Raw genomic sequence first — 22,081 nt, 5'->3', positions numbered from 1 at the left:
TGATTCATTTGGAGAATATTTACCAGATCTGCTTCTGTGTTGCTTTATGTTCCTCCAGGTAGCATCTTGGTCCAACCAATATCTGCTCTCTTCTACATTAAGTGCCAGATAGGGTCTCCCATGGCCAGGTATGGGTTTGTGTTTTCTGCTCTTGATGGAGGTCAGGTCTTCTGATACTACTGAATCTAGAATCCAGATACCGTGGAATCCAGGTCTGTGGGCCGAACTGCAGATTCATACCCATGTTGTTCTCCATTTTTACTTGTGGCCATCGCCATGAGGTTAAAAGAATGAGAGGCAGGAGGAGCAGAGAGGTGTCAGGTTTGAGGACAGAATCCACTTGACACAGACGTTACACGCAAAGAAGTGACGGCTCATCGGGAACATGATTAGGGTAGAGGTCAGAGGGGGATGTGGGTGTGAAAGCCTGCTGTGAGTGGGAGAGAAGTCACGGTAAGTCGCAGTCTGCCAGTATTTGCAGATTACCCTTTCTGTTACCTAAATGGTCTTGTTCGATCCTGCCGCACTTTTGCAACAATACGGAGCTACCCCTGCTACTCATGGGCAGGCAGAGGTTTTTCCTCATCCATACAAGGCTGTTGGAAGAGACACTAGCAGGAAATATTCAGATTAAATACGCCTTAGGGAAAACTGTGTGACTTTGTACCAGCACATCTGGGCACTCCTACTTCAGAATGAGTATCCTAAAACACAGTGCATTTTCTTTCCTGGGGCCGGTAAAAACACAGGGCTCCAAAGAAAAGCAGCAAAATATGGAAAGAAACTCTAGGTTATACAAGCGAGCGGTTTGGAAAGTGGTGACTTCTCTGTGCAAATGATTTCTTTGTCCAAACAGAATTAAACAGGGTACATTTATATGGGTTACTGACTTTCACAGTGATTAAAGTAAGAAACTGATGATTGTTTTTAACCCATAAAAATGAATATCTTATGGTTCAATTTAACACATTATCATATTCTCAATTAATGACTGGCTTTTTAAAGTTAGCATTTGGATAAAAGTTCCAATACCGATTTAGACTAAAACTATTATTTGAAAGCATAAGAGAACAGAAAAAGTACATGAAAGCTTATTTATTACAGAACAATTTTTATTAATAAAAGCCTTAAAGAAAACCCCATAATTCCACAAACTAACAATGACCTGGCAGCATGCCAGTACTTTGGGCTGGAGTGGCACGTTTGCTCTTGATGAATTTACATCTGATAGGTCCTCATGACATTTGATTCCAAAATATATGGATAAATTGGCTTGGCATGATTAATAATTTAATGTAAAATATAAACATTAAGGGCAACTTAGACACTGGTTTAATTTATGTATGTCAATTCAAGGTCAGTGACTAGAAAGCTCTATTAAAAAAAAACCTGTGGTCAAAAAGATCTTTAATTAGGAAGCAACCACCTACCTCTGTATATTTGAAGATCAAGGGCTAAAAATCCCATCCTGAGGAACACCATTAAGCAAAGGATGTATAACATCCACCACATGTGTTTCAAAAATGGCATCTTTCCAAAATTGTCTACTTCTTTACAAATAAACATTATAGCATTAATAATTGCAGAGAAGCCATCAGAATGAGTTCCAAAACATGCTAACTCTCACGAAGCTTCCCTGAGCTCTGTCTCAAAGCATCTACTTTAATCCTGGGGCTTTAGAAACATCTTCTTTACTTTAACTGTTGGTTTTATGTGTCCATTTTCATCTTCTTCATAACTGGCACGGTCTCTTTTTTTGGCAAACTTTTTTCCAATTGTCCCCACCAAGGTCTCATATCTGTTAAGACAGTAAACGGCATAAGTTTAATTAAACAAAAAACAAGGCAGGAGTCAAGTCTTGTCGAGAATATCAAACCAAACAACATCGAATAAGAAAAATCAAAATGATGATTAAAAGTAACTGACTGAAAACTTAAGAACTTTTCTATGAATGATTAAATTCTTCACCGTTTTGTTTTTGCACTATCCTAAATAAAGTGAGAGATCTTAAAATATTTAGAAGCAGCACCGGACAAGAGCCCTCAACTGCCTGCCTCTGAAAGGTATGAACCCCTCCACCCAGCCAAATGTACAGAAAGCAGAAAGCCACCTTCCCAGTGGGCCACTCCACGGAAGACTGTGGAAGTGCCCATGGGAGAGCCAGTGAACGCTGGGCCCAGATTATAATGCGGTTCTGAGGTGACTGTTACCTTCTGGCCATTTCTTCATCTGACACATCGAGCTCCACTGCTTCATCTTCAACTTCTTCCACCTTGTTCTTAGCATTCATCTGGAGCATTAATTTCTGAAAAATATAACAACGCTTTCAGGGCTGGAACAGGCTTATGAAAGAAACTGGTATCGGATGTATGTGAAGGTAGAGAAACAGAAGTCACAATGTACAGGAGTAACCAAAATTTATGAGGGGTTCTTTGTAAAAAAAATTTTTTTAAAGACCTTATTTATTTATTTGACAGAGAGAGATCACAAGTGGGCAGAGAGGCAGGCAGAGAGAGAGAGAGAGGAAAAGCAGTCTCCCCACTGAGCAGAGAGCCCGATGTGGGACTCAGTCCCAGGACCCTGAGATCATAACCTGAGCTGAAGGCAGAGGCTTAACCCACTGAGCCACCCAGGCGCCCATCAAAGGGTTCTCTGTAATACTTTCCTCCACAATGTGCCAACTGAAGTCAGCTGTAAATGGAAAAAACAGTAAGACAAAGCCCCACAAGATTGGACCTATTAATGAATTTAAATTGTATTTGAGATCGTAAATCTCATTGGTTACTTACAACTAAAGCAGGCACACTCCTAACACACTCTAGTGAGTGGCGGAAAGAAAAAAGCAAACTTTCAGATTTCCTCCAAACTTCCCACATTTGAGCCAACTGGAAGAAAACAACACTCAAGATGATACTAATTGCAGTTTCTGGTGGTAGTGGTGGGGCCGTGGCAAATTACTGGACAGAAGGACCGGGGAGGTTGGCTCTGACATTATGGGGAGGACCGGCCTCATTCCAGAACACGAGGGCAGATAAAGCATTCTACATGATGTCCACGTGCCACAGTCTCGCCTCCATTTCTTTTTTTCACATTATTAACCTTTTCTTGATCGTTACCCCCTGACAAATACCTTTTTTTTTAATGTACAATGCCTTCTTTTTAAGCAAAGACAGGACGAGGTAGGGAAAGCAGCGGAGAAACCAGTTTCCATTAGCTTTTCCAACATTTAAAGAACTGAAGAGAAAACAATTCTGGGAATACAAGCTTTGTGAGGGCACAGAATTTGGTTTCCTGCCTATTTCCAGTGCTCCAGAGGCCGGTAAACCTCAGGAACAGAATAAGTCTTTACTGAGCAAATAAACTCCACACTGGGGGTCACTAGAAATACATACAATATTAAAAACAAGTCCTCGGGGCTCCTGGGTGGCTCAGGCAGTGAAGTATGTGACTCTTGATTTTGGCTCAGGTCATCGTCTCAGGGTACTGGGACAGAGCCCCGTGTTGGGCTCTGTGCTCAGTGGGGAGCCTGTTCCAGATTCTTTCTCTCCCTCTCCCTCTGCCCCATCCTCTCTCTCTTTCAAATAAGTAAATCTTTAAAAAAGGAAGACTTTTATAAAAATGTGTTCTAAGTACATCCTCCTTATAATGAAGTAAGTACTCTCAACCTGGTATCTTTTCTTTCTTTTTAAAATTTTTATTATTTTTTTAATTTCTTTTAAAGATTTTTATTTATTTATTTGACAGACAGAGATCACAAGTAGGCAGAGAGGCAGGCAGAGGGAGAGGCGGGGGGTGGGGAGCGGGGACGCTGAGCAGAGAGCCCGTCCTGGTGTGGGGCTTAATCCCAGGACCCTGAGATCATGACCTGAGCCGTAGGCAAAGGCTTATTAACCCACTGAGCCACCCAGGTGCCCCTCAAGTTGGTATCTTTTCAAACCAGGTGTATATATACCTAACCCTTCTCCTGTTTTGTGACAGCTCAGATCTGCAAGTCAAACAGTTCAAAACCTTTCCCCAGAGAAAACGTATTCAGCGTTACGGAGGAGCAGTCAGGGAAGCCATCTTCTAACAGCCTCCCACATCAGAATCCTTTTCCCCCCATAGGAGACATACCCTGGAGTGCCTGCCTACCCCAACCCTAGTCTCTGGGCATCACACACTCATCATCTTTGCTTCCCCCTGACTCTCCCTTCAGCCCACTGCCTTCGTTCTCTTCCTAATCCAAAGCTTTAAGCAGGCTAAGCCAAGGAAAACACCTATTATAAACAAACACTTTTAGTGTTGACTTGTGTAAACAGGACACCTTAATTATCATATACCCTCAAAAAGGGGGAGGGGGAGAAAACCTATAATCTTTAAATAAACTCTGGCAATTAACTTGGTTAAAACTGTGATTCTCTGGGAGAAGATATTTGCAAACGACATATCAGATAAAGGGCTAGTAACCAAAATCTATAAAGAGCGTAGCAAACTCAACACCCAAAGTACAAATAATCCAATCAAGAGATGGGCAGATGACACAAACAGACATTTCTGCAAAGAAGACATCCAGAGACATCCAGAGAGCCAACAGACACAAGAAAAAGTGCATCGGGGAAATACCAATCAAAACCACAATGAGATACCACCTCACACCAGTCAGAATGGCTAAAATTTACGAGTCAGGAAATGACAGATGCTGGTGAGGATGCGGAGAAAGGGGAACCCTCCTACACTGTTGGTGGGAACGCAAGCTGGTGCAACCACTCTAGAAAACAGCATGGAGGTTCCTCAAAAAGCTGAAAATAGGGACACCTGGGTGGCTCAGTTGGTTAGGAGACTGCCGTCAGCTCAGGTCATGATCCTGGAGTACCCAGATCGAGCCCCGAGTTGGGCTCCCTGCTCGGCGGGAGTCTGCTTCTACCTCTGATCCTCCCCTTCTCATGCTCTCTCTCTCTCAAATAAATAAATAAAATCTTAAAAAAAAAAAAAGTTGAAAATAGAGCTACCCTATTGCACTATTGGTTATTTGGCCATAAAGATACAAACATGGTGATCCAAAGGGGCACGTGCACCTGAATGTTTATAGCAGCAATGTCCACAATAGCCAAACTATGGAAAGAACCTAGATGTCCATCAACAGATGAATGGATAAAGAAGAGGTGGTATATATACACAATGGAATACTATGCAGCCATCAAAAGAAATGAAATCTTGCCATGTGTGATGATGTGGATGGAACTAGAGGGTATCATGCTGAGTGAAATAAGTCAATTGGAGAAGGACAACTATCATATGACCTCCCTGATATGAGGAAGTGGAGATGCAACGTGGGGGATTTGGGGGAATGGAAAAGAATAAAGGAAACAAGACGGGATCCAGAGGGAGACAAACCATAAGAGAATCTTAATCTCACAAAACAAACTGAGGGTTGTGGGGGGAGGGGGGTAGGGAGATAGTGGTGGGGTTATGGACATTGGGGAGGGTATGTGCTATGGTGAGTGCTGTGAAGTGTGTAAACCTGTATCCCTGGGGCTAATAATACATTATATGTCTATAAAAAAATTAAAGAATTATTTTTAAAAAAAACCCCAAAGCAAACTGTAATTCTCTACAGGCATCCTCAGAGAAGTGGTTTTCAACCAGGGGTAGTTTTGCTCACCAAGGGACCTTTGGCAATGTCTGGATACATTTCTGGTTGTCACAACTGGGGTGTGTGTGTGTGTGTGTGTGTGTGTGCGTGTGTGGGCATGCGTGTGTGTGTGCATGTGCACGCTACTGGTATGCAGTGGGCAGAGGCTAGGGATGCTGCTAAATATCTAAAAATGCACAGGGTAGCCTCAAAGAATTATCTGGCTCCAGAAGTCAGTGGTGCCAGGCCTCAGAAACCCTGGCTTCAAGTGTCAGTTACCAAACTAAGCTTTATATCATAAGGCCCCATTTCACTGGTGGAGTACCGGTGGGATAGCTTCTAGCACACACACCAGAATTCTAATAAATACTAAACGAAGGTCTGTGCTTCTCTATAAACCTGAACTGGGAGAATTCAAATCAATAGCTTAGAAGGTGAATATTTACTTTTCAAACAAACTTTTCTAAGAGGTTCATTTAAAAATCTATTTACAAGCCTGGATTAAAACCTGCCCATTAAAAAGTCAAATTGCTCCATTTTTAAGTAATATTCTTCCATTAGGAAAGATACATTTACAGGTGCCACAAAATAATTTTTCATAATAGCATCACATGCACAAAAGCTGGACGTCTCTGAAAGAGCGGAGCTGAAACTCTAGCACCGCGGGGCGCTGTCTGGGAGCGTGTGCTGCTCCATGAAATCACCTCCCAACTCTCCCACAAAACGAGGCTGCAAAGGGCTGCAATTTCTTTAAATAGCTCCACCGGTATTTCAAGACTTGTTATTTTGTGTATAATGAGAAGAAACGGTACCTGGTGGGAAAAAACCGAAACCCAATTATTAGCAGAAAGAATTCAATTGGAAAATTTTAAAACTTGAAGCAATTATATTTAATACCTCAACCTCAGGATTAAATCCTCTGAATGACATTCTTCCATAGAGAAGATCTTCACATAACAAGAAACTCTGCTCTTCTATTATGAAGCACCTAAGTGGGAAAATAAACCTGTATTAATAGCGTGTCTACACATAGCAAGGCACCACGAATAAAAGTCAACATTTCAAATGAAAAATCGATCTTACTTATGGTCTTTAGTGGAACTGAGTAAAAGTAAGGTAAGACTTTGAACACGGGGGTCAAAATAAGAATTGATTATCTCGGCCAGCAAAGGCATTGGATGAGGAGAGCAGGAGCCTGCAGGCACAGTCTCGTCCAAATTACACATTTAATCTGCATAAATGCCTACACAAGGCAGAGACCTAGGCTATTTATAATAAATCTGGGTTTTTCTAATCTGAAGCAATTTCCTTGATGATTCCATGTCCCAGGCCCGCCCGCCACCTTATTAAATACTCTGAAACCGGAGTCCCAGGAAGCTTGAAGAGAGTGTACTAGCTAAGAGAGTGTACTAGCTAAGAGAGTGTACTAGCTAAGAGAGTGTACTAGCTAAGAGAGTGTACTAGCTAAGAGAGTGTACTAGCTAAGAGAGTGTACTAGCTAAGAGAGTGTACTAGCTGGAGCTCGTAGCTGTGGACGAGTGGGAGTTTACTGAAAGGTCACCAGGATGGCACAGAGTCACCGGGCAGGCTGGATGAGCAGGAACGGAAAACAGGCAGAAATAAGGGTAGCTAGGTCGCTGACCCAAAACCAAAACTGTGAAAAAAAATCTACCCTAGTAAAAATGACACTGCACCGAGGGGGCTAAGCTCTGGACAGCAGACGGCCCTGGGGGGGGCAGTGGTGCCCCCGAAAGGGAATGCAGGTGTGACATTTTGGTCTCTAAAAGGAAGTCTCCTCTGAGTCACCAGTTTATTATCCCAGTCGTGGGGGAGCACATGTGACTATAGCTGAGACCGCAGAGCTAGCGGCCATAGAGCACACGAGGGAAGGAAACAGCTGGTCTTTAGGGCTTCGTGGCAGAAAGCAGGCACTACTTCTTGCGTCAAGATTCACTCACTCACTCAGCCAACACTTTCTCAACCAAACCGTGTGCCAGGCAGTGTTCTAGAAGCTGGAGGGGCAGCCACGAGTTACAGTCTCTGCTCTCCCGGAGGTCCCATTCTCGAGCGGTGCCGAATGATACAGGAAAGATTTGTATTGTACAGTGAAAAAGAAGGAAGCATTTATTTCACTCGTGGCTGCAAGAAAGCAGCTGTAAGAAACCAAGTGGCTTCCTACCTACGCCAACGATAAAGTAGGACTCAGTAGGAAACAATGAACATGTCAAAGCACAGAGCTGTGGTGCCTGAAAAAAAAGAACCAAAGTAAGCTTTCTGACTGAAGGCACTGAACGCCCGCCTTCTGCCTGGAAGCGACTTTTAGACCATGGAGCAGGGAGCGGGGGCCCAAACCGAGCCCAGTCTCACTGAGCTGAAGAGACAAACACACTGAAGTTCGGGGCTGCCCGGGGGGCAGGAGTACATGGGTCAAGATACCACAGAGAGGGAGATACTTAAAGACATTCTGGGCCCTGCACGCACGGTCCCCTTGAATGTCTGGCTGAGTACTAGGCTGTCTGCGTGCAGGGCAAGTCCAACAGTGTTAGGGGAAAACCATTTCCAGAGGACAATTACCTGGTGCATTAGTTTCCTAGGGCTATCGTAAGAAATTACCACAAAATTGGTGGGTAAAGTAAAAAAAAAATTATGCTCTCAATTCTGGAAGTCTACAGTCAGTTTCACTGGACCAAAATCAAGGTGTTGGCAGGGCCGCGCTCCCTCCAGAGGCTGAAGGAGAGAATTCACTCCTTGCTTCCGCAGACAGCTCGGAGTCCTGGGCTTGGGACTGCATCACCCCAACCTCTGCTTCCATGGTCACACTGCCTTCTCTTGTATCTCCCTTTTAGAAAGATCTATGTGATGGTACTTAGGGTCCACCCAGACAATCCAGAATAATCTCCCCATCTAAAGATCTTTAACTTAATTATGCCAGCAAAGTCGATTTTGCCATATAGACTAACACAGGTTCCAGCGACAAGGACCTGCATATTATTGGGGGACCATTTTCCAGGATCCCACACCTGAGAAAGAAAATGTACTCTAAAACTGTATGTTGAACAAATACAAGACCTTGCACAAGGGAGGGGAATGTCCAAGTTGTGTCTCTCCAGAATGGAGCAACCATGCTGAACCCCGTGACACGGAGCAGAGAGCTCACACCTCAGGAGGCGGTGGGGGGGGGCAGTCTCACAGAAGTCCAGGCTGTCAAACCTACACAAAATAGTGACCAAGCTGACTGGCATGTTAATGACCTGCCTGAGGGAAAATTCAACACTCCATTAAGGAAGACAACAAAATCCGGGCACTGAACAATGTAATACATAATGTGAAACACGCAGTAAAAAGTTGCTGGTCATGTAAGGTAGCAGGAAAATGTGATCTATACACAGAGGAAAAACAAATCAATAGAAAAAAAAGATGATTGCATTAATAGAAAAGAACTTTAAAACACTTATTATTATTTTTTTTTTTTGGATGGGGTGGGGTGGGACAGAGGCAGAGAGGGGGAGAGGGAAAGAGAGAGAAACTTAAGCAGGCTCCAAGCCCAGTGGGGCTTGATTTCCCAAGCCTAACATCATGACCTGAGTTGAAATCAAGAGTTGGGTGCTTAACTGAGCCAGCCAGGAGTCCCTAAAAACAAAAACAGTTATTATAAATACGTTCAAGGACTTAAAGAAACACAGGAATGTAATGAAGATACAAATAGAGAACCTGAATTAAAATATGGAAACTCATCAAGTAGAAACGTTAACAGAAAAAAAACAATATCTGAAGAGAAAAATCAGAACAGTCCTTTTATCTATTAAAGAAACTGAATTCATTATTAAGAATCTTTCTACAGAGAAAACTCTAGACCCAGATAGCTTCACTGGTGAAGTTTTTAAAATATATATCTATATCTATATCTATTTATTTATTTAAGGACTTTATTTATTTGACACAGAGAGAGACACCCCGAGAGAGAACACAAACAGGGGCGGCGGGAGAGGGAGTAGCAGGCTTCCCACCGAGCAGGGAGCCAGATTCAGGGCTCCATCCCAGGATCCCAGGATCATGACCCCAGCCGAAAGCAGCCACTTAACGACTGAGCCATCTAGGCTCCCCACTGGTGAATTAAAGAAAAAAAAAAAAAAGAATTATTTATTTCATTTGAGAGAGAGAAACAAAGATAGCAAAAGAGATAGCAAGAGAGAGCCTGAGTGGGGAAAAGAGAGAGAAGCTGGCTCCCCGCTGAGCAGGGCTCCACACAAGGCTAGATCACTGCACGCTGGGATCATCACCTGAGCTGAAGGCAGATCTTAAATGACTAAGCCAGCCAGGTGCCCTCTAATAAATAAAATCTTAAAAAAATAAAATAAAATAAAATAAAAGAAGCGTCTGCCTTTGGCTCTGGTCATGATGCCAGCATCCTGGGATCACAGCATTGGGCTCCTTGCTCAGGGGGGAGCCTGCTTCTCCCCCTGCTAGTGCACTCTGTCTCTCTTTCCCTCTCTGACAAATAAAATATTAAAAAAAAAAAAAAAGAAAGAAAGAAATAGGCCACAAACTCAGAGAACATATTCATAATACGTATATCTGTTAAAGGACCTGTGTTCAAAATATAAAGAACTCTTATCTGTATAGAAGAATGTAAGTTTTATCGCAAGAAACAAAACAAAACCCTACAAACACTGAATTCTAGTTAATGATATGCATATCTGCAACTTACTCTGAAATATACTAAAAATAAAATGGATTGACAGATGTATAGAGGAATGGATAATTATGCAATATAAGACGCTAGAAAAAAAAAAGGAAGCATCTCATTTTTTTTTTTTAAATATTTTATTCATTTATTTGAGAGAGAGAGAGAGTATGAGAGGTGAGAGGTCAGTGGGAGAAACAGACTCCCTGGCAAGCAGAGAGCCCGATGTGGGACTCGATCCCTGGACTCCAGGATCATGACCTGAGCCAAAGGCAGTTGCCCAACCAACTGAGCCACCCAGGCGCCCGGGAGCATCTCATTTTTAAAAACAGTCAACAGATTTGAATAGGGACTTCACAAAGGGAGATACAGAAATGCCAATAGGCACATAAGAGTTCTTTAACATCATTAGTCACCAGGAAAAAGCAAATTAAAAATCATAATGAGGGGCACCTGGGTGGCTCAGTCCTTAAGCGTATGCCTTTGGCTCAGGTCATGATCCCAGGGTCCTGGGATCAAGTCCCACATCAGGCTCCCTGCTCTACAGGAAGCCTGCTTCTCCCTCTCCCACTGCCCCTCCTTGTGTTCCCTCTCTGGCTCTCTCTCTCTCTCTCTGTCAAATAAGTAAATAAAGTCTTTTAAAAAAAATCATAATGAGATACCCCTAGAATGACAGAATAGATAAAATTAAAAAGGTAACACCAAACGCTGGAATGACGTGGAAAAATGAGAATTATTCTATTTCCTTAGTGAATCTGTAATAAGACTGTGCAATCACTGTGGAAACCAGTCTGAAAGTTTCTCATAAAGTTAACTCTATGCCAACCTTATGACTCAGCAATTCCACTTTTACCGAAGAGAAACTATAAGTGGAAAGAGTTAGGGGTACCCCTGAAAAAGAAGGACAAAACATAGCATGACACCAGAGAAGTCATTTTTGGGCCCCCAGCTATTTTCAGGGAACTCTCTCTGCCTTTACTTGCTCAAGCACAAACCAGCACAACTTCCTAGAATCACAGAGAAATGCGAAAACTTCAGTAGTTAAAGATTTTAAAGGAACAAAGAGAAAGCAAAAACTAACACTATCAGGCCAGTAAATAGCCTGACCAAATCAGAGACCATTAATCCCTGCTAAGATTCCCTGTGTGATTTCAAAAGTAAGCAAGGGGCACCTGGGTGGCTCAGTCGTTGGGCATCTACCTTCAGCTCGGGTCATGGTCCTGGGGTGCTGGGATCTGTCCCACATGGGGCTCCCTGTTTAGCAGGAGCCTGCTTCTCCCACTCCTACTCCCCCAGTTTGTGTTCCCTCTGTCAAATAAATAAGCAAAATCTTAAAACAAACAAACAAAAACAAGCAACACCTTGCATCAGGAGCCCAAGACCCCGCCCCATACACGTTATATTAGCTTTCAGAGCACTCCCATTAGCCCCTTCCCCTGGAGGGACCCTTAAGGTGGCTTGGAGGCACCCTTCTGAGGGTGGACGCCTCCACCCTCAGAGGACCACAAGCTTCATTAACGTCACAGGATACATTTACGTAGGCGTGGTTTTGTTTTTGTTTTTTTTCTTCACAGGCATGTTTTTTAAGTATGCCCACAGGACCTCATGTCTGCCTTTACATGTGATGACAAAGTCCCCCCCTTTCTGAATACTCATTCTAACCCTAAATAAAAGAAACCTACTCACCCTCACTTGGGGGAATCATGGCTTTGAAAGTTATTCTCCATGATCTCTTTATTTGCTACAAAAAGTTTCCTTTGTCTGACCACTCTACGGGTCTGTAGTCCTTACCTGTAACTCGGCAAGGAGTGAGCTCAAGTTAGTTCTGCTACAAAATGAAAACAGGATCTATCCAATTCATTCAAATTCTTTTTATCTAAAGGATTGGTCTTTGGTTGCTGTATGAAAAGTGGTCTGGACAGGCTTCTTGGGTAGATGACATCTGATCAGCCCAGATCAGAAAGCAACGAGGAACGCAACACGAAGCCCGGGGAAGAAGAGCTGTGGGACCAGTTAAAGACCCTCAGAAGGGAGTGGAAGGGGCCCATCTGAGAAAGAGTGAGGAGGCCTCCATGACCGGGAAGGAGTGGCAAAAGGGAACACGGGTAGGAAGTCAAAGGTATTTTCATGGGGCCACTACGGTGATGTCTTCTTCACTGTGCTGACAGTTACAGGGCGGGTGCAAAAGCAATTGTCAGTAAGAGCTCATCTCGGCATGAATGAAAGTAGGGACACCGTACTATGCTAGTAGTCACTGCTGGTTTTCAAAGTCTAAAAAAAGGGAAAGAAGCCAGGAAGAATGCTTTTGATGAAGCAGGAAAAAAGCTACTAATTTTCATTAATCTTGGTCCGTGATTACACTTCTCAAAAATATTCCACATGCAAAATGGTAAGTGCTTCTGCACAGCGAGGCATGATGGCCATCTTGAGGAAATGCACGTGTGTGACTGAGTTCTGAGTTGAACTAGCCATTTTCTTCATGGAACACTATAACTATGGTTATTCAGACTTGGGTACTTGGCAGACGTTTTTCTGAAAATGAATCAAATGAACTTGTCACTTCAAAGGAACAACTGACAGTACTTGTTGCCAGTTACAAAATTCAAGCTTTCAAGCAAAAATGAGAATTCTGAATAGCTTGTGTATGTCATCTTGGACTTGAGAGCTTCTCAATACTTAGAGGAGATTTTTCTGATGAAACTTACGGTAATATTAATGAATATGGTTTTTGATATCCTAATAAGGAAATGAGTTAACATTTAGAAAATCTATACAACTCACTGAACTAATATTTTCCAAATGAGAAATGCATGATGTTATGAAATGATGCATGGATAAAAGATTTATTCCAAATGCAAGGTAGACTGACGATTATGAAAAATGTACTGACACTGTGAGATTCCACACTGCCATTAAAGAAACTATAAGTTACTGGGTTTGGAGTAATGTAAAAACAATTATCTGAAAAGGTTATTATAATACTCATCGCCTTTCAATTAAATCTCCTGTGTAAGGGTGGATTTTTAAAAAATATTTTATTTATTTATTTGACAGACAGAGATCACAAGCAGGCAGAGAGGCAGGCAGAGAGAGGAGGAAGCAGGCTCCCTGCTAAGCAGAGAGCCCGATGCGGGGCTCGATCCCAGGACCCTGAGATCAAGACCCGAGCCGAAGGCAGAGGTTTTAACCGGCTGAGCCACCCAGGCGCCCCAGGGTGGATTTCCCGTACGTGTCTCAACAACAGATACAGCAGGCTGAGTGCAGAACTTGAGAGAACCTAGTCAGGAATGAACCCGACTTCTGTTAATGCCAGACACTAAAAGATGCACAGAAATGTAAGATAAAGCCATTCTTCTCATTAACATTTTTTGGTCTTGAGAAACAGTTATCTTTCCTTTTTTTTTTTTTTTAAAGATTTTATTTTTTTGAAACAGAACAAGAGAGAGAGGGAGGGAGAGAGCAAGCACAAGCAGGGGGAGCAGCAGACAGAGAGGAAGAAAGGCTCCCCACGGAGTAGGGGGCACAATGTGGGGCTGAGTTGAATGTTATACATGGAAGGGGTCCTTTGCAGTCTGGAACCAGGTTTCCTTCCTTCGGGATTAGCTCAGGCTGGCTGTGCCCTCTGATGAAGGTAGCAGCTCTTGTAAGATGTGTTCCCATTCAGTCACCACCTCCTCCCCTCGATCGTCTAGGCCTGGAGAGGAAACTACTCCCACCACACAAGCTACGGGGTACACGCCATCCCGGGTGGCTTCCCTGCGCCCTACTCTGTCATACTCTCAAATCACTTCTTCTTCTCCTGCCAACGACTTACCTAATATACACATCTATACACGAACAGGCACTGAATGGTGGCAAAGGTTTATTATTCACTGCTAGGGGCTGATTGCTTGTATCCCCCACAAGATATGTATGTTGAAGTATTAACCTCCAGAAATGATCGTATCAGGAGATGAGGCCTTTGGGAAGTGGCTGAAGTCATGAGGGTTGGGCCCTCCTAAATGGGCGTAGCACCTTGCAAAGGAGACGCCACAGAATCCCCTAGACCTCCGGCATCTGGGTGGCACGGCCGGTTAAGCCTCTGACTCTCGGTTTTGCCTCAGGCTGTGATCTTGGCATCACGGAGATCGAGCCCTGAGTCAGCTCTATGCTTAGCACGGACCCTGCTCAGACTCTCTCCTCCTCTGCCCCTAACACCACCCCCCCATCCTGCTCTCTCTCTCTCTTAAATAATAAATAAATAAACTTATTTATTTGAATAAAAAAGAAAAAGAAAAGAAACCCTTAGCTCCTTTCACTGGGTGAGGACACAGTGAGAAGGTGCCAGCTATGAACCAGGGAGACAGCCATCACCAAAGCACTTTGGTAGTCCCTTGATTTTGGATTTCTAACCTCCAGAACTATGAGAAATAAATTTTTGTTCTTTTTTTTTTTTAAAAAAAAATAGCTATTATTTATTTTTATTTGTCAGAGAGAGAGAAAGAGAGCGCACGCACAAGGAGGGGGAGTGGCAGGCAGAGAGAGAAGCAGTCTACCCGTGGAAAGGTAGACGTTTAACCAACTGAGCCACCCAGATGTCCCTCTGTTCTTTACAAGCTACCAAGTCTGTGGCATTTTGTTTTAGCAGCCCAAAAGGATGGAGACATTTGTCTCCTAGGAAAGGAATATAAAGGTCATTTTTCTGGGAATATGTTATGTTTGGGGAAAATACTAAAAACAAGAAAGAAACTATCCTGCCTCTCAATAAGTAAAAAAAGAAAAAAAAAAGTCTGGAATACTTTGTGCAAGTTCAGTCAAGGGATAAAATAAATTTATAGGTCTTTACCAGTAATGGTCCCTTCCTACACCACCTGCCCCCAAATCCACACCGTCTCTGGCATTGTCTTCCCCTTCCTCATGGCCATCTTGCTTCCTCTGAGAAGTAGCAGAGAAAAGCAAACAGAGAAGCAAGCAGAGAAAATAAAGTACTTTCCTTCCAGAAAAGACCCAGAGAAGGTCAGCCAAACGAACAAGGGAATACAACATGTTTAAAAAAAAAAAAAAAAGGTACAGAAAGAAAAAACATAAATGTGCCTGAATAAACAGTATCTTCCATCATGTGAGAAAGTTTAAATAATACCACAAAGTTTAAATACCACAGAGCTCACTAAGGCGAGAAAAGCACCAAAGAGAAAGGAGGATAGCTTTAAGAAGAATTTAGATAAAAATCAATGGGTGTTATGAATTTACCACTTCTTTATGCAAATGATTTTGGAGCACCGAACACGCTTAAGGGTGGAAGAGGTATCCCAGCATTAGGCATGACCAGGTGGCTGACTCTGGGCAAGTTACTCTCTCAAGCCTCAGATTCCTCAGGTATAAAATGGTTGGAATGACAGTAGCCAGTTCCTAAGTCTGCTCTGAGGATTAAATAATTAAGAGATTTAAACTGCTGAGCTCAGTTCTTGGCACATGCTATAGACTCAATAAATGTCAGCTAAGATGATTGGTATTAAAAGCAGTAAAATTTTTAAAAAAAAAGGAAGAAAAAGAAAAAGAAAAGAAACACACCCCAAACTCTTAACTTGCTTTTAAGAAGCTCAGCCTAACGAAGAACTCTATTATTCAAACAAAACTGGAGAGGCCTAAAGTACACACCTTCCAACTTAATCCTCAAACTTAATGTGACAGGGAGCACACCCAGATTCTCATAAAACGCTCCCCAGTTATTACCAGAGACGAGCGGCTAGAAACCTTTACAATATTAAAAAAAGAACAGTGATGATGGCCAGTAAAAATGTATCAATCCAAGTAGAACTTATACAGCTTAATAATTTTAGAAAACTATTTGCAAAGTTAATTCAAGAAACCGAACAGGTACCATTTTACAAGATTTGTGCCGCTGGAATGAATCCCATTTACAGGGATTTCCCTCTGAAGACCCGAAGCATCATTAATATAATTTCCAATTAACTTACTCTTTTTCTTTAAGCTCTGGCAAATCCAAATACCAATGCTCTTCGCTAATGATTTTCTTTTCTTCCTCTTCTAGTTGTTTCTTGGTCTCCAAGTCCAGGCCCCTTTGCATGAACTGTCAAAATAAAACCAAACCAGTGTCAGCAGCTAGTTTTCTCGATGTAGAGTTGAGAAAAACTCAAATAACTTTATTCCTCCACATGCTTTCCCTCATTTCTCCAGGAATACCAACTCAGTGGGGAGGGTGCAGCCCCCGGAACCAAGGCAGCTTAGCTCTGCCCTTGACAACGTCACACCAGACTAGCAGTACACAAAAAAGTTCTAGAGTACACAAAAGAGTAAAGTGGACTGCCTTCAGAAGACTTTGGAAAGATCTTTCCTGTACTTTAGCTTGTCTATTTTAATAAAAACAAACAGTAAAAATACTGCATTCAGTTAGTAGCTCATCAGTATTTCAGTTTTACACAGTAATCTGTGGGAAGGGCTGAGACAAAAGACACAGATCAGGCCAGGCAGGTAGAGCTGGAAAGTGAGAGGAGCAGAAAGCAGGGGCAGAGACTCAATACTTTCCGAATCCCTGGGTGACCCGCCGGAGCCCGCCGGTCTCTGCACCTGCTGATCTTGGTCTGGAATGCCTTTTCTCGTGCTCGTCCACATGGACAACTCCTAGCTCTTCTGATACATGGGAAAAGCTACTCCATCTCTGACACCTGCAAGCCAAATTGGCATTTCTCTCCTAGATCCTTCCTATGACATCTTCAAACAGTCTCACCGCACCTTAATGTTTTGAGCATCTGTCTCTTCTGAAGACCTTGAGGGCAGGGACTTTGTCTAGATGATCTGCTTCCTCAGTTTCAGCATGATGAATGATATGCAGTAAGGGGTCTGTAAACACAGACCGAAGCAAAGCTGTATCCATAAGCCTGCTCTTCGTGAATATTTGTCCCCTGAAAGGCGGACCACCTCTACGGTTGCTCTTTATTCTAAAGTGTGCAGAAGCTCACTTCGAAATAGGCCAGTAGAAAATGGGCAGTCCAGTTGCTAGCCTCTTCCCTCCAGAAAGAGTATTTCCTCAGGGGACCAGTGAACACAGCAAAATGATAAAGTATTAATAAGGGAAAAAAAATAAATTCAGAAAACATCTAGGAGGCATCCAATGTAACTTAACTTTGGAACTTAAGTCCAGAATTCCACTAGTTTCCAATTATCCCTCTTTCTTTCCCTTGTCCAAGCTCTATACTACTTTTCCCTCCATTCCAACCCTTCCAAAAACACAAGCGTTTTTTGGCACAAGGGCTTCACCAACGAGGATGAAACGGAATGACAAAACTTGAAGAAATTTGCAAACAAAATACAGTGATAATATCCAGTTCTGATGAGGAACTGGTGCGATTGGATCACTCATATATTGCTGGTGGGAATATAAAATAGTACGACCTCTGTAGAAAACAGCTTGACAGTTTCTTATCCAACTAAATATGCCCTTACCATACAACCCAGCAATCGTCCTCTTGGGCATCTGTCTCCGAGAAATGAAAACTTATGTTCACGCAAAAACTCATACAGGTATAGTCACAGCAGCTCTATTTGTTAATAGCCAAGCACGGAAAACAACCAAAATACTCTTTAGCAGGGGGATGGTTCAGTCCTATGATAGTTCCAGAGCATGGAATACTAGTCAGCAAAAAGAAAAAAAAAAAAAAAAAAAAGGAAAGAGCTATTGATACTCAACAACTTAGATGGAGCTCAAGTGATTTATGCTGAGTGAAAAAAAGACCAGTCTCAAAAGGTTACATATTGTACAATTCCATTTACAGAAAATCTTTAAAATAACAAAAGTACAGGAATGGAGAACAGATTTCCCAGAGGTTAAGGACAGCAGAAAAGACTTGGTGTGGCTACAAATGGAGAGGCTGAGGGAACCCCATGGTGATGGAACAGTTTTATATCTTGAAAGAGGTGGTAGTTACAAAAATCTGTACATAATAAGCTGTATAGGAAGATCACACACACATATATACACACACACGCACGAGTAAAATAGTGACATAAAATGGCGGCCATGTGGATTTCCTGGCTTTGCACCATACTCTAGTGATAAGAGAGGGAGTAAAGGGTACATAGGATGCCCTGTACATTTTTTGCAACTTCCTATAAATCCATCATTATTTTAAATAAATGTAAAGGAAATGTTTGCACTCTACCTAAAGTCTTTTGTAGTCTTCACCCTTTTCCCTGTGTCTCTGTCCTCACCCAGGAAAGAACTGGCTGGCAGTTTCTGGAATGCAGATCCTGTACTTCCCAATCCTTCTGCCTCTACTACTCAACATCAAGTTTCCGTTTTCTGCCTGGCAAAATATCCACTTGTAAAGGCTCAGAGCACATGTCCTTTGGGCCTTCCCCGACTGCTGTCTGGTCAAGCTCTTCACAGACCTGTTCCCATAAAAGAACATCTTTCCCTGCATCTAAGAGTCTTATATGCCCTGGCTTATTATTCAGTATGCTGCTTCTGTGTCTCCCAAAAGACAGAGATCCTGAAATAGCAGGTCATGTCTCTTGTCCATCTTTTATCACTAGCAGTCAGGCTGCAGGCGGTATACGAGAGTTCAATAAAGGTTCTCTGAGGGGCACCCGGGTGGCTCAGAGAGTTAAGCATCTGCCTTCAGCTCAGGTCAGCCAGCGTCAGGCTCCCTGCTTAGGGGAGAGCCTGCTTCTCCCTCTCTCTCCGCTGCTCCCCCTGCTTATGCGTTCTCTCTCTTTCTCTGTCAAATAATAAATAAATAAATAATCTTTTAAAAAATAAAAAAATTAAAAAAATAAAGGGTCTCTGAATGTAAATCCAGACCTAAGGTCTTATTCTCCCAGACTCTCATTCTTGGATGGTTCTCTTTAAACCCAGATGCCTCATTTCGTAACTTATATTCTTGGAGACACAACTCACCAATCCTACCCACCTGCCTTTTTATCTCCTATTTTTAGTCAAGTAGATATTATCTAAGGCATACAAAATAGCTATGTATGTGTGTATGTGTGCGCACATGCGTGTGTATTCTTTACACACAGAAAGACTAGAACACCCTGTGAATATGAATCAAGCGACTCCAAACTTAGGTAGCAATCCAATTCTCCTGACTCTACAGCATTTAAGAACTCCCTCTTAAAGCTCAGTGATTTGGCTTTCCTCACAAGTGAGGGCCTACAGCAGGTTTCACAAATTATAGTCCTTAGGCTGGACATCAATTATTGTCAATAAAGTCTTATTGGAGCAAAGATATGCTCATTTGGTTCTGAGGTACAATGGCAGAGGTGAGTAGGTACAACAGTGGTTGTCTGGCCCACCAGCCTGAAGTATTTGTTATCTGTCCCCCTTACAGAGAAAGTTTACTAACTCGTGTCTTAAGACCCTCAAAGAGCAATAAGCACAAATATGCCCTCTCTGCAATCATGTGATCACACTGGCAGAAATGCTTCCTACATCCTTTACTTTCTGCTTCCCAGCAGGATCACCGTCCAGACCCCAACAGGTGACCAAGTCAGAGGATTTCGGGTACACTTGAAAACAAATGTATCAGTATCAAATGCTCAGCTCTTTCACTCTTGCTCTGGCTGAACAGCTACAGGGGATTCGGCAACCTCATGTAGCCGCTCCGTTCGTTCTCACAGGACACTGAGACACCTCTGTCTGTACATATACTAACTCCTGCTATCCCACCAAGAAGTTCTTTCTCATCCATGACTGAAGCTTCTAACCCAACTAGAAAAACTGTGTAATTTCCCCCCCTCTCCTTTGCTTTCAAAGTCCTGCTGAGTCTTCCCCCCCACTGGGGTAGGGGCTGAGACTTTTTTTGAAGGTAACTTCTTCTTTCTTAACTCTTGAGTCCGATCTTTGGTCTGAGTCCTAGCTAATCACTCAGCACATCTTCATCTGATGTGCCGGCTTCGCCAACCCACTCTACTTCTCTGATTACAAACCGTTGAGTCCAAAGAAGACTCTGTTCGGTAAAAATGCAAATTTGCTCATATGTATGAAAGAAGTACTTTAAGAAACTTCAAGTTATATGACTTACCCTCCCTCACTCACCCTGTTCCCCCCTAGTTACACCCTGGCTCAACTCCAAATCTGGCACGTGCAACGTGTGCTCTCCAATCTTTCCAAACATTATGACTTGCTTCTTTTCTGGAAATTCCCCTCTAAACATGATATCTAACACCGTGCTGTAGTGTTCAGCGACAAGCAGTACAGAACAGCAGTTAACGACTGGGGCTCTGGAGCCAGACTGCCTGAGTTTGGTTCTGTCTACGCTACTGGTTAGATTGTGCAACTTTGGGAAAGTTACCTTCTTGCCTGTTTCGGTGCTTCGGCTGCAAGAGTGGCGTAATAACTTATCTGCCTTACAGTTATCAGGCAGGTATCAGGGCTGATATATGCAAAGCACTTAGAACAGGTGTCTGGCACAGAGCAGAAACTGTAAATGTTTGCTATTATTATTACTATTCAAGTTTTTAAGGCCTGGTTGTTTCCCCTGTTTTAAATCCTGTGTTCTTTTTTAAATCTACCCTTGTCTTTTTTTGTTGTTGTTGTTTGTTTCCCCCACTTTAAAATTATTTGTTAAATTGATTCAATTTCGAATCTAAAAATCAATTTTGCTTGAAGTCGATGACATTCACCATATCTGTTTCTAATTCGATTCCCACCGACCTTGCGATCAGATCATCAGAACTTCTAGTTTGGTCTTTCTGACTGTAATTTCGTCCTTTGTCAGGTCTTTCTTTCACCAATGTATTCTCCAGGGGAGTTAAAGTAACTTTGAAAATGAAGAAGGAGAGCGAAGACGCTGTGACCCGCGCTCCATCGCTTCCCCGCGTTCACAAGATAAAGAGAAAAAAAAAAATCCTTAATCTAGCTTAAAATCCCTCACATGTTGTGGCCACTGGCTACTTTTCCACTTTTTGCTCCCTGCCTTCCAGACATACTGAACTACCTTTAGTTCTTGGAAATCCCAAGGGTTTCTTGAGTTTTGGTCTCAGACTCGGCTGCGCCCTCTCTCCCAGCTACCCTTCAATCTCTGCTTCCCGCAGGAGCCAAGTAAGTCCCCGGGACTACGGCGCTCCGAGCGCCACCGCACGCGGTGCCACGGCATCCTGCTTGCTTTCGTGTCTCTCTTTCCTATCCCACCGCAGGGTTTATGAGGGAATCTGCCGGATTTATAACCCAGTTCCCAGTGCCCGAGGCAGAGTAAGCGCTAAGTGAATGAATGAACGTCCGAGCTGGAGGCCCTCCGTGGCTTCCCTGGTGCCCCCGCGCGTCTGCCGCCAAGGCCCCGGGCCAGGTCCTGAAGCCCAAGTACCCTTGCTGCCCGGCCCGCCTCCCTGGCGTCCCCGCACCTTCATGCGCAGCAGGTTCTTGGACAATTTCGTCTTGCGCTCGGCCGCCATATTGGCTCCCGCTCCGAGCCGCGCACCGCCACCAGCCCCCGCTGCGCACGCGCACTGCTGCGTGCGTCATGGCGTCGTGTCACGCAACTCACGTCGCCCCGCCCCGTGCCCTCCTAACCCCCCCTCCGTCCCCCCCACCCGGTAGCTCGCGCTTTCGCGCGTCCCCGGATGTCCGCGCGTCGCAGGAGCGCTCGCCTCACGGAGGAGCTCGGGGTAAGGACACGGCCGCCCACGCAGGGCTGAGAGCGACTTGACGTGGGGAGGGAAACGTCTAAAGACGCCTCAGTGGGAGGAGGCCCGAGTTCTGGCCCCTGGGAGCGGCCGGTGGCGAGTGTCGTCGCGCGTCGCCGCCGGGTCGAGCCGCTGAGACCTCTGAGATGCTCGCCCCACTGTCC

The 22,081-nt window shown here is 43.6% G+C and overlaps 1 protein-coding gene across 1 annotated transcript; it reads right to left on the bottom strand.

The window, feature by feature from the left end:
- Positions 1-1,094: 1,094 nt before the first annotated feature.
- On the bottom strand, positions 1,095-21,725 carry MPHOSPH6 (M-phase phosphoprotein 6). Its single transcript, XM_044255655.1, has 5 exons — positions 21,636-21,725; positions 16,253-16,365; positions 6,509-6,599; positions 2,211-2,305; positions 1,095-1,798 (listed from the first exon to the last, which is right to left on the bottom strand). The coding sequence occupies exons 1-5, from the start codon at positions 21,684-21,686 to the stop codon at positions 1,663-1,665; spliced, it is 486 nt and encodes a 161-aa protein (XP_044111590.1). The 5' UTR covers positions 21,687-21,725; the 3' UTR covers positions 1,095-1,662.
- Between the last annotated feature and the right edge of the window lie 356 nt (positions 21,726-22,081).

Source organism: Neovison vison, chromosome 7 (assembly GCF_020171115.1).
Source record: "Neovison vison isolate M4711 chromosome 7, ASM_NN_V1, whole genome shotgun sequence".
Classification (NCBI taxonomy): domain Eukaryota; kingdom Metazoa; phylum Chordata; class Mammalia; order Carnivora; family Mustelidae; genus Neogale; species Neogale vison.
This window is presented reverse-complemented; position numbering and strand designations above follow the sequence as displayed.